The sequence below is a fragment of the Falco rusticolus genome, chromosome 9 (assembly GCF_015220075.1).
Source record: "Falco rusticolus isolate bFalRus1 chromosome 9, bFalRus1.pri, whole genome shotgun sequence".
NCBI lineage: Eukaryota > Metazoa > Chordata > Aves > Falconiformes > Falconidae > Falco > Falco rusticolus.
The window spans coordinates 27,956,307-27,973,118 of NC_051195.1; the positions used below are offsets into that span (position 1 = coordinate 27,956,307).

Here is a 16,812-nt window from a genome sequence, read left to right on the forward strand (position 1 = left end):
GTTTGGATATAGCTAATTTCTCACTGGGTCAGAAAGACAGACCAGGTGATCTGTCATGATCCATTCCAGCTCTCAAAGTGACATGACACTGTGTGACACTTTGTACTCATTTAGGTGTGTGTGATTGGTTGCAGTCCCTGCAGTACAGCAAGGAACCTTCTGATATCATATTCTTTTCAAGCCAGAAATCACCTACAACTTATTATAAAAAGGGCAGATCGAGTTTTTCTCCCAGGCTGAGAACCTCTCATCTGAGAAGAGTCAGTCCCACTGGGTATTTATCACAAGAAACTGCAGAATAACTACTATAAATTTTTAAAATCTGAACCTTAAACAGAAACATACACACTTTTATTAATGAACTTAAGAGACAGTCCAAGGAGTATATAATTTGCTGCCAGACATGCACATGGAAAGATTCTCCAAAAGGTATATGTGAAAAGATAGGTAAGTTACCACCTATATTTAAGTGGATAAGCAGAGAGCACAAAGCTACATGCATACTTGAAGTACATTTGAATGCTGCATATTTGATGCAAAGTGCAGAATGGAATGCTCCCCAGTGGAACAGTCTCTTGGGATGCTCTTATTTCAAGTGGAATCTCATTGTGGACACTTAAAAAATCAGTTCCGTAAAATAAACGTTCAAGTTTGTGCATCTACATCTACTGTAGTAACACTATTAAAAATGAATAAGGCATATAATTCACTATCCTGTTGTTTAATTACAAACTGTCTTTTTATTCATTCTTATAACCATCCCTCACCTATGCCTTGTTTTCTGTACAGGCTGTAGTACCAGGTATTGATTGGCTGTGATTAACATCATTAAAGAAGTATAACCTCTGTAACTCCACCAAAATAAAATAAAAAAATCTCACATTTATGAACATAAATAATTAAGCCTTTTAATATACTGTTGATTATAAGTGATTGTCTAATTGGGTAAGTTTGAATAAATACATGAATATAAGTTGGGCCCTAGGCAAACCAAACAGGTAGCCATGGTATGTACTAATTTATTACCAGAATTTAAATTTCAATTACTTATAAAAATGCCTTTAAGGAGCCAAAGGCTGACCTGCAAATAATTTTCCTTTGTTTCCACTTTCCTTACCCAGAACATAAGTAGTTTCAAATGTATTACAATGGATGCTCAAAGCAGTAACTAAGAGTGATGTCCTCCAGAGTACTAGTGCTGGCAGAGTATTAATATATCCATTAGTGTGCCAGTCATTGCCATCCTGATCTTTTACACAGAATATATTCAACTTCGCAGTCTGATTCACTTTGTACTACACTTTTATGGAAAGACTTATTATACTTCATTGACAGCTCATGTTTCATGCCAAGAATTAATAATAATGTGATGCTCAGACAGCTCGTGGAGGTGTACCAAACACTAATACACTAGTACACTAGAGGGCTATGCCAGGATTGCAAGACATTGTGATTTGAACATTTCCAGGTGGTGAAAATACAAAAGAATTGTTTTTTAAGGGAGGGATGAGGGTGAAGAAGGTGGGGGAGGAATTTTTACTTATACTTCTTTCACATAATTATTTGTAAATTGCTTTGACTAGGTCACCTGAAGGGTATCAGTTCAAGCGAGATAATGAATTGAAAGTATTTAATTACTAGCTCCATTAAATATGCTATCCATTAGGTATTTTTAATATCCTTTCACTTATTCAGATGTAAATGAAGAGTAATTCTGTAAATGAAAAGAAATTCTATTGACAGTAATGGAGTCAGATTGGTAGAGGTGAAGCCACAAGCCCCAGATTAAGACATTGCTCTTTCATAGCTATTATTTGATAAAATTTCATAATAAATGTCATCCCAAATGGCATGTCTATACCCTTTATGAAGTCAGTTACATTTACCGGCATAACAAAAAGAGCATGTTTTCTTTAGAAGTTTTATGATAATAGTTTATACTTACTATGGTGCATTGCCTTCAATCCCGTAATTATTGATATTGGTTGCTGCTGTAATCCCACATATAATGAAAGGAACTCCGCCACTGATCAGGTAAAATCTGTTGAGAGATATTAACTGATATTTTAACTTGCCTGCCTTGTGGTTGAACACTGCTTTTTAAAAAAATTGTACTTTCGTGAAGTATTGTGAGTATACAGTATTGCTGAAACATTACACATGCCCCTAAAACCAGAAAAGCAAAAAATGAAGTATTGTCACAATAAACACTGTACTTTATGAAGCAAACAGTGGAAAGCTTAATATTTAATATTTATATGAATCCACATTTAACAATCTTTTCACTTACACCTCTAGTTAATGTAGTTACTATTGCAGTCACATGAAGACAAAACCTTGTCTAATAAAAGAACCTACATCCCAAATAAAGTTATTCCACTCACCTAGATATTTATATTTTATAGTTATTAGATACACAAGCATTATAAATTAAAAATATTCAGACAAAGCAGCTGTATTCACTTTAACTTGAAGATGTTCCCAAGGGAATTAAGTGAAACCACAGAAACATTTTCCTAACTCCTGGATGACAAAAGAAACGAAGTTCATTTAGGCAAAGAGAAAAGGGGCAGTCCATTTGGCAGAATGTTTTGTTTTTCTCTGCACAGAGGAGCGATCTGGAGAAATCAGGAGGATTAAATATCCCTTTGCATCTACCACACTTTTCTTCATGCATTCAATACCCAGCCTTGCAAATGCATTAAAATGTGAGGGCCTCTAAGACTTCAGCAAGATCTCATAAATATCCAAGAAGAGTGTTAACCTAAGTGCTAATCTCTCTGTAGACTTGTATTCTAAGGCTGAAAGTACATAGTTTCACACGCCTTTAACCAGTTAAATGCCACTGAACTATTTGGAAGCAGCAGTCATTCCAAAGTATGTTCATTAGGCTACACTAAAGTCCTAGGGGATGTCTCACTGAAGTCGGTATCCTGCATGCCCATGTCCAAGTTCAGGAAAATAAACCACCACTACATTTTCCATTTATATAAGGAAAACATGAAATTATGCATGGGGCACAGCGCTTCCATTGCTGCGGTCTCTGAGGTGAAGAGCACTGGCCCTGGTACATGTGAGGCTACATCTGGAAGGAATGTTGGTCCGTGACAAAAAGGAAAATATTCCACTGCACCTAGAGCTCAGCTGGTTCTCTGAACATGCTGCCTCATTTCCTGGTTGAACCAATGCTCTTCTGTCAGCAGACAAAATTAGTTTCTTTTCAAGCCATTCCTCTGGTGTGGGAAACCGTATGCAGAGATACAGATGCTTCCCAACCACTGCTATTATGTTGTCCATCAGGACTAAGAGGAACCTGATAACATGTAGGAGACATTCTAACCAGAATCTGGCCACTAGTTTTCTATAATGTGTTACATTTATTGGGAAATTTCACAGTCATTACAAGGGAGGATTTTTACAGAAATAGAGTTATAGTAAGATTAAATAAATCAGCATTTAAATCAAACCCAGAATTAGTGTTAGAATTTCTTAACCTCTTTTCCCCACCTCATTCCAAAGCAGAATTAGAGGCCAGGCCTCAGAAAATTTCATGTTCACATTTACAGTCAATCTCTCTCTGAATGGTCTAAGTTGTAAACAGAGCAGAGAAAATCATTCTCCACATTCATCAAAAAGCCCTTCAGATTTTATAACTTCAAAGTCATTAAGTATGTATTTTTTCTTCAAACTTGGCTTATTCTGTAGAGCTCAACAAATTCCAATGAACAAACTGCCTCCTTACAAAATCCATTCATTCACTGCAGTTTAATGATTGTACATATCTTTTGACTTGAGCATGTTGAATAAGCTAGCTTAATATCTTATTATTATTTTTAACAAAGACATGTTCAATGACATTTATGAAATTCAGGAAATTACTAGGGTAAGCAATGAGGCATAGAAAAGTTAATCCCAATTTATCTAAGAAATAGTAAGGAGCAGAAAAATAGGAATACAGAAGCAAGTATAGGAAACTGCACTTCAAACTCATCTGAAGTGATTGCCCCATAGAATTTACCTACAATGCAACCTATAATTTCATTTTTTGCAGTGCCACCACTTTTTACAGATTGGATACATACATTTAAATCATATCCTTATCTAAAGTCTCAGACAAGCCAGTATTTCAGTGTTAGATAATTTACTTCGTATCTCACACTTCCAGCAGGCTGCTGAACACAACGGTAGCATCAGATGTTCTGGAAGCACTTGGCTACACAGTGCTTCAGAAATGTGACAAAATCAAGCCAAATTACTGTCCTGGCTCATTGCTAAGAGAAAGAAAATACATTCTAGAAATGACATGAGGTGAAGTCAAATGGTTTCATTGTACCTGAGGTGCACTCTACTGATATCCAGCACAGCACACTGCTTGCCCTGTCTCATTTGAAAAAAAAAAAAAAAAAAAGTAAAATAGCTAATACAAATGACAGTGTATCTAAATGATTCTTCACTGGTGGATTTGGGATCCTTGAAGGGTGATGGGAAAAGAAGTCTGCCAAGTAGAAGAAAAGTCGGCAAGAGAGGAATGGGATTAAAACAGAACAAACAGAAAATATAATCAAAGAAATGGACGTTAAATTGTAAGAGTGGAAGTGCATACTCTTGCCCATTTGTGCAAGCTCATGTATACTTTAAACCATAAATAAAGAAGAAAAGACCACACACAAGAGAAGAAATGTTGTTTAAGAAGATCTATATGCATGTTAATTGTGAGGAAGTGCACTTCAATTTAAGAAATTTAGACCAGTCTTTCCAAACATTAGTTGCTACGCAATCATTAGTTTTTTCAACTTTTTCTTTTTCAACCAGATGAGATGATTAGAACAAATAATTCTGAAGGAAAAGCTGAAGTAGAATTGATAGGGCTTGAATAAAAAGTGAAGTAAATGCAGATAATAAATAGCTGTGCTTCATACTTCTAGAAAGCATTTTACCTACGAGAATCAAAGTGCTTTATAACTTTAATTGATTTATCCTTACAGCCCCCTGTGTGGTCAATAAATATTATTATCCCGGTTGTACAGATGAGAAAACAAGCAAGGAGAGATTAAGTGTTCAAGGTCACGCAGAAAATCTGTTTCAGAACAACACTTTGTAATTCCTGTCCTATGTTTAAACACACGGCACCCCTCTATTACTGTAAATGAAGGGACTGGGCAAATCATGGCATCCAGGAGTATGCCTTCGAGCCCAGGAAACACATTTGCCTCTCTGTGAGCTTAAGCAGGAGCAAGAAGAATATAATCTTATCTGAAGGATCCCCTGGTTAGGGTGGTTCCCTCCCAGTATTCACTAAGCCTTGCCAATGGCTATCTGCATGCTACTGCCTACAAAGCCCGGCTTGTGGAGGAGGCCACCTGTGCTACTCCCCATGCAGCCCTAACAGCAGCATCCGCTGGTATTTCACATAGCACTGCCTGGGCATGTGGACAGAGCAGATTTTCGAGAGCACTGACAGTGGTCTGCATGTAAGAGACGTAACTGGAGAGGTGCTGGGTTCTGCTCCTTCTGTTGCTGCAGCCAGCTTTCGGTGTCTTTCAGCCATACAAAAGCAAAAGTAATGGGCAATGCTCCTGCCCAATTACGCTCATTCACAGAATAATATAATAAAGCAGTACCGGGAGGATGAACCTTGTATATCAAGAAGCACCTGCTTTTCAACCATCGTTCCCCCATGCTCAAGTATATTTTCTTATTTTGAAAGTAATGATCTTCTTCCTACAGTTTCCCTAACTTCCATTTACTACTTCCTCTCGTGGCTGTCTTTTGGTTTTAAAGGTCTCTGTCATTTGGCTCAGTAACCAGCTTTTGTCTTCCAATTACCTTTTCTACTTCTGAGTTAATTTTCCCATTTTTCTCCTTAAGCCAGTGGGCTGTCTCCTTTTCACAAAAGAACATGCAGTGACTCAGGACCCAGAGCCAATTCCATCTACTTGTGTTACTCTCAACCATTCAAGAAGGCAAATGGTGATACTCAGGCTACAGTACCTACATATGCTATAGCAATGAAACTCTGTAGGCAGCAGTAAGAAGACAGAAGAACCCTGCTCTGACAGATGTGACGGTTACGATGGAGCCACCTAATGCAAAGAGGTTGGCTGTAGGCAAGACAGCCATGCCTGCAAATCTTTAAAGACTGGGAAACCACAGGGAGGAAATTAAAACTTTTTTTTCACCTAAAATTTGATCTTGACAAGCAGTTAATTTATGTAACATCCTAAAATTGTTTTACAGGGAAAACTGTAAACTATCTGTGGGATGATTTGGGGCTTTGAAGCAATTGCCAAGCTATTGCTTCAATAGCCCTTGGGAAGAAGTTTTAAAATTTGTACATTGTTGTTGCTGGACACCCGGGGAACTCCTGATGATTCCTAGCAGGCTTTCGCATCAGCATGCATTTATTTACTGAAGCTCATTCTATCACATCTTCACTAATATTGTTATCCAAGCTAATTAGATTAAAGCCAGCCTGGCAGGCCTCAGCATGCTGCACTTGCACCTTCTAGATGCAGCGCAGGCAACACCTACGGCCTGAAAACCAGGCTATGCAGCCCCGATCAAATGATGTGCAGTAATTTGTGGGGGGAGGAATCATGCTCACTGAACATTAGAAGGAACCCCTAAGTTCCTGCTGCAGCTGCCTGAGACCAGCAGTAAGTACAATATCTTTTACTACATGGACTGACACAAACACAGAAGATCCCCAGCAGAGCAGCAGACACTGCTTGGGGTGATGTCCCTCTGTTGACATCATGGCTTACTGTTTTCTGGCTTCCCTTCAGCAAGAACTCCTCATGAAAGGCAAACCCTACCACAAAATACTGGGAGCTATATAGCCAATTTGATAGAAACAGGATAATGTCAGCAAGAATGACTGCAATAGCCTGCAGGCAGCATCCATTCTGCTAACTTAACATACAGTATATTCTTCTAAGTTTATTTCCATAAATATTACTCAGTAAGTCAGCAAGTAAAAGGAGAGTTCTACCCAGTGATGAATTTCTTTCTTGAGTGTCTGGCTATTTTCTAGCCCAAAATTGTTTCCAGATTAAGAACCTTGACTCTGGAATGAGTTTTTCCAAAAAGGACCAGACCTTGGCTTTGTGGGCATAATGCAAGACTGATTTTAAGTTTTTTTTGTGCAGAGGCTGGCAGAATGGCTGTGTACCAAGAAGTGATTTAATAGCTTCAAATAGTCTTTATTGCAGACATTACTTGATTAAAATGTATGTATATTTAAAAGTATTCCTCTCTGCATGCACAAGTCTGGAAAGGTACGTGTTAGATATATAAAGATACCAGTGAAACGTTCATTTCTTTCCTTTTCCTCAGTACAAAAAAAGATTCATCTATTTAGCTCTACGTCTAGGGCACAGCTCATATAGGAAGAGATGTCAATCTATTAGCCACTTGCAAAATAAACGTGAAAATAAAAGAGAAGTCACAGCAAGATGACTTTCTCCTTTATTTTTCCTTGAGCTGGGATTTGATTTTAACATCTTTGTGAAAATAATCCATATAGAAAATGGTCATTAACTTCTGAGCTAACCAGATGCCACAGTTCAAGTACCCGGCAGGCAGGCAGGCAGATAAGTAGCTGCTCTGTAGAAAGCTGAATTTATGAGCCTGATTTTCAAATAATTCTTCCCGAATTTTTCATGCATCGCATCATTTCATGGTTTTCTTTTTCCTGGGAATTTTTACAAAATAAAAAGACTGTAGAAATGATGGGATTTTGAAAATATACTTTTCATTTGAGGAAAAAATGTTGTCATTTTCAATCTTATTCCGGATAGTATTGACTTAGGAACATATTTACAAATACCATGATAGTTTTGCTTCATGGCCTTGCTGAAAAGAAATAGCCTCCATTTTTAAAGTGCTTTTTACTTGTCTGCAAAGTGGAATATAAACATGGAGAAGACACTAAAAAAAGAAAAGGAAAACCAATCTACTAATAATACTAAAATTAAGCTTAATATTGCAAGTCAAACTCTAAAAGGTAAATAACAGAATTAAGAGTTGCATGAAAACTCTATTTAGCACTTTTACATGGCAAATTGTTATTCTTTTTAACTGCCTGTTCACAGTCCATTTTTTTTCCATAAGACATTTCACTCATTCATCCCAGAAGGAACAAAGATCACTGGACAGGTAGTTATGCATTGTGTTATATATCCGTTCTTTCTAGATCTTACTGCAAATTAAGAGCTTCACAAACATTAGTTAATTAATATTCATAAAGTTCTTGTGAGAACACATATAGTCTCCAGTTAGAGGCAGAGACTAAAGCACAGAGACATGAATGACAAAACCATTAAGAAAAGTCTCTGCAGATTTGTTTGCTCAGCTTCTGCAGATGTCCAGGCCTCCGTTTGACAAACCTAGGCTCTAATTTTTTACTAAAATTGGCCATGATATAGGAGTTGAAATACTTTGCTGGATCTGCTCTCTCTTAAGAGACTCATGCTATGGGAACCTGGGCAATAAAGTGGGAGAATGTTAGTCAGTGTCAGCAGATATGAAACCATACCTATCAAATGGCTTCAGAACCTCTTGCCTCCCTCCCGTGAGCCCACTGCACTAGATATTCATACCGAGCTTCTCTTCCTTTCCGTCTATCTCAGACGATGCCTCAGTATGAGTTTAGGCCCTGCTAGTGGATGAAGCCAAGAGGATGTGCTGAGGCTTCTATTTCTCTCCACCTTCCTTGGTTAAAACCTTTCCTGGCTAGTGTAGCCATTACGCCTACTTGGGTATTTTGCAGATGAAAAGGAATTTGCAGGCTGGCTGTACAGTTGCAGTTTGCTTTACCATGATGATCCTGCAAGACAGACTGAGCCAGTAGAGAGGACAGAGAAACAAAAACGCATATATATACATAAAAATAATCAAGAACTCAAAAAAATGTTTAGAGAAAACCCAGAAGAAAGAGAAGTGAGTTTCATTTATACAGAGATAACTATATTGTCTCTTGGTGAGCTAGACCAGCTTGAAGAGCCATTGTATCTAGGAAGCAAGAGAGACCTTGCCTTTTTTTTTTCCCTATTTTATTGGAGAATACCTTGGAGGCTGTTGGAAATCAGAGAAATGATTCCTACAACGCCTTCCGCGCTGCAGTTCAGCTCTATTGACTTCCACTCCTGCTCAGGTTTAATGAATAAATAAGTCAGGGTAAGGAGATACTCATGCTGAATGTACTTCTGAAGGAAAGAAGTAAAATATTAAGCAGCATGTTGATGAGAAAGAAAATATATTAGTATTTCTCAAAGAATCTGTATTTTAAGAAGTTTATAAAGAGCATGGAGCTCATAGAGAGAAAACTGTTTATGTTAATGCTTGGGGAGAAATAATTGAGGAGAAATAATACTCATGCTTTGAGTATTTCCTATTTGCACAATCATTTTATCCCTAGGGTACACAACAGGCCTTTCAATTCTATTTCCACAGTTAATTTCTAGTAATAAAACAGCTGATACTCTTGTTCGGAGCAATTCATTGCTACCTCATTTTTCTAGGCATTTGACTACTCTGGCATAGAGCTGTTAGCTGAAATTATTTTGCAGTTCCAGCCTACTGAATCAAACACAACTGCTTCACTAAGCATTGCAGCACACCTTTAGAAAGTCAATTATCATCAGGATGTCCTTCTGCCTTTCAAAGGGGAGAAAAGAACCATTAACCTATCAACCCTCATCAAGACAAGAAATTCTGGTAACAGCCTATGTGTGACAATGCCATTTTAAATAATATGAAAGTAAAACATGCAAAGATAGTGATAATAAGTGCTGTACCTTTATATTGGATATATTTAATACTCAATTCACATTATATTAGTATCAATGTTTTATGACAGTAGAATCACCTTGAATTTTAAATAGAATATATGGATTTCTTTGGTTTTACTTGATGTAATATTTCATTAAGCCTGCCAAAGGAACCAAATGAAATGATGAGCAGGAGGCAATATATTTTAATTTGAATCACCTGTGAAAGTCACTGACAGAGGATTCTTGTCTATGTTCTCCTATGACTAAATTTTGAAATCGTATTTTTAAAAATGAATTCATGTCAATCCTGTATTTTATTATGGAAATCACCAGCACAACTGCCTGAATCCCCCTGTGTTTCATGCATTGTTGACTTTGACACTTACTTGCTTTGTAGGCAACTTTTTTTTTTGGTAAGAAGAATGCTTTTGCTTCTGCAGTAATTTAAAAAAAAATTCAAAAGGACCGATCACATCCTTGTTTTGTAATTTTTAAATCACCCAAAAATACACTATTTTCAACTTTCACAGAAGGAGAACCTTTGGAGAATTTATTAAAGAGCTATTAATTCACTATCTGGTATATTTTTGTTTTTAGGTATGAAATCTATTTGTTGTATTAAAAAGAGGTATTCTGAGACCTTATTTTTTATTATGAGCTATATTGCCAAGTTAGAGCTGAATAATTTAAATCGCATGAGTTTCACAGGTAATACGTGAAACTGTCCATTTTCTAGAGAATAATACTCTTAGTTTTACTTTCTGTTAAATTCTTTCACTGTACATGCACAGAACGATTCAGGAGATATTCATGACCAAGCAACTGATTTCGTGAAGATACGGACTTTACCAGTAGACCCAGGTAGCTTCTTAGATTTGCTCAGCTAAGCATGCAAGACAGATGTGTGCAAACAATGAAAAAAGAATAAAAGAACTCCTGGGAAATATCTCTAGGGAGGACATGTTAATTCTCCTAAATTCATCTCTTCTTTTCCTTTTTCTCTCATATAAAACAATGATCTTATATGAAGGGCAAGATCTTTGCCCACAGTGCCAGAGGGAGCTGAAATTGTTTAAAAGAAAGAAAAACACAAGAAAAACTTCAGAGATGTGAATTTCCACAAAAACTACATTGTTAATTTGCACATTTTTTTGCAAGCTTTGTATCTTTTGATGAAATATTAAGCCCCTGTTTCAGAAGGCAGGTGATAAAGAATCTCAGCTTTCTCTATTGAACTTTTATGTGGCCACAGAAACAACTGAAACCTGATTTCCTGCAGATTTTGTCTTACAATTGTCCTTGGTGTCTAAAAAGGTACAAGGTCCTCTTGAGATCTTTCCTGTATTTATGCCACCTCTCTATCATTTCAGCCTCCTCTTATGTTATTTATCTTTGTTATTCACCTGCCTATCTAGTCATGTGAAACTCACAGGAGCTTAATGATCTCTATCCATCTCAGGTTGACCAGCCAAGTTATCAGACAAGGAAAGTCTCAATGACAAATTGTTAAACAGTTTCTTTAAGGATATCATAATAGAAATAAGAATAAATTTCTATTTTTCTGTTACAGATAATTAGGCAAAATGTGAAAAATGTGAACTTCAGTGGTTCAAAACCTAGCAAACAGGAATCTTAAATTCACTGTTTTCAAAAAAAGCGTCTTGTTTTTTTACATTAATAACACAAATTTTACTTTAGTTTACTGATTCTTGAATGATGAAGGTTGGTGTTACTACTTACAGAGAGAAAACAATAGCAAAAAAGCACAGCTCCAACAAGCTAAAAAGCATTTTTCTCTTCTGCTGGCCCTGAAACATTTCAAGCATCTTATAAAGCCTATTTGATTGATAAAGGCCATTAAAATAATGTTTAGAAAATTTAATGCTGCTTCATGAAATGTGCCTTTTCTGCCAAAAAGATTGCCTTTCTTCAATGAAAATGAAAATTACAGCTTCACACATAATTGTATGCAAAACTGCTAAATGCATCAGCTGGTTTCTGTCATATAACAGTGACTGGGTGGCTATTGTTATAAAGTACTCTCAGAAATGCTCTAAAATAATACATGTTCTGGCCACTGTGTAACACACATATTTTCAATATTTAATAAGATTCATATTTAATATAGTCATATGTCCTTATAAAGTGCTTTCTTATGAAGTTTACAGAGAAATATTACATTTCATCTGTTTACCTAGATTTGTTCAGCATACCCTATGCGTATTCTTAAACAATACCCACCCACCATACTCAAGACAAACTATCTGTGTATAGATAATATGTGGAGGTAGCTCTATTGGCTTTTAAATATTTTAAAATCAATGTATTAAAGCATTGTCGCTGTTCCTGAGGATTTTACCAACAAGGTAATAAAACCCCACCTTCAAAATATTGTTAAAGACTAGCTGCTACATCCCCAAAGTTGAACAGTTAGTGTTTCAGGCTTCTGCATCTCTGGTTTTACAATTATGTGCTAATCACAATTTACTCCTACCTTCCATCTATTTAGGTAATTGGGTTTATTTTCAAGTGCATGTTTCTAAAATCTAATCACACAGCTAGAGCAAGATGTATCCTCAGGCAAAGCGAGAGGACAGTCAGTCTTGTTTAAGACATGAAGAAACCACACACTAAATAAAAATAATATAATTTTGATTATTAAATCTTCTTGGTCTACGAGAAGTATTCAGTCACAAACCCAGAGGGCCATTTAAAATCGAAAAGCATTTATGCAGAAGATCCATGGAAACTGCAAAACCCTTTCTGCTGAATCTTTCCAGCTACCAAGCTTTTGACATCAACAAATCAAACCCACATTTTTAGAGAAAAGATGGAAAAGTTTCCTGAAAGGAATTTTTTCTGATGTGAAAAGCATAAAGGAGGTTTTGAATTCCTCTAAAGGCCATCTTCAGTGCACAGTAAAGGACTCTATTTTGGTTCCCATTTAAAAATATTTCAATTAATTTTTTTGACTACTAATATTTTCAGGTTTTGCAACAGGTCATGAGTTAAGGAGGGGGCATGCCTCAAACTGAAGAAAAATTAGTATCTCAAACATCAAAGATATGATTTTTATCCACACAGAATACTGCTTTCAATCATAAAGAAAACCATATGGAAAAACTTTCAGGTGAATTCAGTGCAAGGCACAGACGTTAACAACCTAAGATACACCCTAAATGACTTGACGTATCAGTTCTGAAGGTATTACATTTTTGCTTTATTTACCAAGACTGCACAAAGAAAAATCTAAAAAAAGGTACTGTGTGTAAGGTGTCTATGTAAGTTAAAAATGGGGCTTTTTCTTTGTTCATGTTTCTACCCTTGTCTTTATTCAAAATACTTGCTGAGAAAAAGTATCTCAGTACTTACACAGAGCAGCAGAACAGAATACGGTGCCTGCCTCAAGAATTAAATTGCACTCCACAAACACTAGAGTTACTGAAGATTTATGCACCAGAAATTTAAAATGGGAATCTGCAGAATATAGTGCAGGTAAAAACCCCAAACTATTAAGATGAAGCATTTCATTTTTTTTCAACCAGAAATTTTTCTGAATATCTATTACCTAATCACTTCTAAATATTGACTTTAATTTCCTTTTCAGAATAAGAAGACTATCAAAAAGGTTCTATTCTCCCATGAATTCAGTTTTACAGCTGGCCACATTTAGAACCTTATATATAGTATATGTAACCACTACTTACACCTCAGTGGACTCGTACAGAAAGAAAACATTAGAAATCCAAAACCTATTAATTTGATTAATTTAACTACTCTCCTTGACTTGGTAATTTGATAGTATTCCAACATTTTTTAAAGCACGTTTTATTACTTCCTGTCATTTTTCACTTTTAAATCCTCAGTAACGACAGCTTCATTTTCATGTATTTCAACACTTTAGTATATTCCTCAGTGTTGCTATTTGAAAGAAAGCTGCATTTCCTTTTTTTTTTTTTTTTTTTTTTTTTTTTTTTTTTTTTTTTTGTGGCTTAAGTATTAGCTGGACCAAGCAATTTTAAACCCATATAGCAATGATTAACGTGTTTGGATATTTTTCTAGAACAAGAACTAACAGCCCTCACATCATTGAAGGTAACACATTTTTGTTAGGACATAAGAAAGTTCCCTATCTTCTTAATGCTACACACGTTGACTAGTCCATGTACACTGACCAAGGTGAGCAAAAGACTACTATTCATAACATGTCCTGAGGCAAGAAACAATTTAAAGCTTACTTTGGTACAGCGAACTACATGTTATTTGGTGCAATGAACTATTATACCAAGTGACCCTGCTACTTTAAGTGACAGTGAAAGAAACCCACCTGTGAATAGTCAATAATCAGGTGCCTGGACTCCCTTCTGTGATGGGGAAGACAGATTCTCTTTCCCTGAATTAGATGATTAAGGGTCTGCCATCGCACCTGAGTGCTGTGAGCACTGGATATCCAGCATTCCGGTATTAGCACAAATGGTGCTAATTTCCTTACAGGGTAGGGATACTTTCAGTTGTCAGGTATGGAATATCACTTCTGTCACCACCCTATTTTATTCTTATTTCTGCGTTTTTTTTATAGAAATTTGTTAAAATTCTGGAATGGCTGAAAGAGTTGGGTTAGAGACTCAAGAGTCCTCATGAACCACAGCAGAATGAGGTGGCTACCACAAGATGAGTTTCTTTTGCTATATCTTGTATTTTCTCATCATCAGTTCAGACATACTATGTGCAATTTGATGGAAATGTTTTGTATTTATAAACATGACATTTATATATTTTACATTATGTAGCTATGAATTTTAACTTTACATTATATACCTATGAATTTTAATGATCTGTTAAACTCACGGGGTTTTGTTCATGGGATTAAGAGTGATTTCTTTGTGTGCTTTATTTCAAACAACTTTACAGCCCTTACATTTCATGTTTGTGGTCTATTCAAGATGAAAGCTAAAAGGAAACAGAACTAGGATGGGAGGAAGAAATAAGATCCTTGGAGATTTTCAAAACTTGACTAGATGAGGCTGTGAGCTAACTTTTAAGTTTAGATCTGCTTTGAGTAGAGAGTTAAACTAGATGGTTTACAGATGTTTCTTCCAAACTTATTTTTTTTATGATTCAATGATTAACTTCTTATTCTTTGTTATTTTTTCAGTCTTATGAGGGTCGATCCATACCAGCTATCAATGCTGAGAGAAGTACTCTTTAAACCTGCTGCTCTTGTAGTTTACATCACAGTAAATTCAAGCATATGCACTACTCAGAGTAGACTGACTCACAGGTAAGCATAGCTTGAAAATTTCTATAGTTAGAAGGCTACATGCCTAGGGCCAGACAGAGTTCTTCAGGAGAGTAGAGTGCATTATTAAAATGTAATTGAGATAGGACATGACAGGTCAGAAAGAGACCCCACTTCACATCCCATCAACAATGCCTACAGCTGTGACTGTAGTGCAGAATAGTTGCAACAAAAGAAAAAATTATGCTATGTATGAAATCTATTATTGTATTAGATAAATTGTGCATTCATTACTTATGTAAGTGTTCCCCTGGCTTTGGTCAAGCTCCATATGAGCAGACGCAGACTTAATGATTTTGTACTACACAATTGCATTATTCTTTTGCAGAAACTAATCTACCCTCTAAAGAATCTTAGCAAAGTTTCATCCTTAGTTTGCAAAAAGGAAAAAACCTTACTTTTTCATGTTTGCTTTCATGGAGAAAGTCTTAGATTAGTATTTATACAATGCTATCTACTTTACAACTTCCAATTTATCATCCTGAGAGATATCCAGGTAGCCAAGAACTTAAGATCTTTCCAAATAAATGGTATTAAATGTAACAAACAGCGGTGAAACATTAAAGCATAATGGAAATAATTTTCCCTTTTTGGAATAAACTTTTCCCTTTTTTCTTCTTTTTGGAACACTTTTGCCTTCATATTCCATAGGCTGTAATTCAATCCCCTAACCTAGAGGCAGCAAAAAGCATTCTTTTTTAATGCTATACATAAAAGAATGATTATGGTTTACCTTGCTATTAAATCACAAATTGTATTCAGTTAATGACTTGACTCCACAAAACCATGGAGATATAGATTTATTGGTAAAAATTCAGGTTGACATTTTGTCCTTAATTCAACCTATTGAAAAGTAAGAAATAAAGGTACAATTGCATGAGTTCATGAATGTCAACCCCAATTTTTAGCTTGAATGTTGAGGTTTTTTGCTGTTGTCGGTTTTAGTCTTACTAAGTTGAGCTATAGGAAAATACTATATATATGATGATGGCATGAACATTTGCTTTTTCCTGTTGTTTAAAGACTGACATATATAGAAATCTATTTTTGGTGATCCCTATCCCTGATTTTAACCAGAAGCAAACCCAAAGTTTTTCCATCATATATAAAAAGGTCAAAGGATAAGTTTCTAAAATATCACAGGGTTTTTTTGAGCACTCAACCATAAGTGATCATGAAACTTTGAAAGAAAAGGACAAGCAGAGATGGAGTTATCACTACAAATAATAATTGAGAAATATTAATTAAAATCTAGAAATTCCATGTAATTTCCAGAATGTTACTGCATTAGTAATGCAGAAAAAGGAGAACTGAAAAGAAATGAACAGCAGTCCTTGCCATCTTCACAAAACTGTAAGAGCATCTCGTTGCTCAGCTTTCCAGGTCAAAAGGCTGCCTAGCTTTGCTAGGTATGATAACTGTTATTGGATGTGGCAATGTCAGAAACTCAGAAAAAAGTAAAGTGTTCTCTCTATTTGGAAAACGCTCTCTTAAATGCATGAAGCAGGAATATAACTGCTTGGTTGCTTCTTCAATATCACTAATGGAAGACTAAGAGTCTATATAATTAGACAAGTTTAATGTCATTGTTATATGAGACAATGACAAGAGTATAATATACCACGTTAAATAGTCTAGAATGCCTTATAGCTAGCATGGGATAGCTATTCTGAAAGTAACAGTGGTAGTAATTTGCCCATGATTCCTGTTCCTTACCTTTCTGATTCATGAGAACAAGTT

The 16,812-nt window shown here is 35.9% G+C and overlaps 1 protein-coding gene across 2 annotated transcripts in view; it reads right to left on the reverse strand.

Annotated features, from left to right (window-relative positions):
• Positions 1-16,812, reverse strand: part of LOC119153768 (adhesion G protein-coupled receptor A3-like) — a 277,280-nt gene that overhangs the window by 5,290 nt on the left and 255,178 nt on the right. For both annotated transcript variants that reach the window (XM_037400601.1, XM_037400602.1), the window contains one exon: positions 1,946-2,041. In XM_037400601.1, the coding sequence (XP_037256498.1) occupies positions 1,946-2,041 (96 nt within the window). The remainder of the gene's footprint in view (positions 1-1,945; positions 2,042-16,812) is intronic.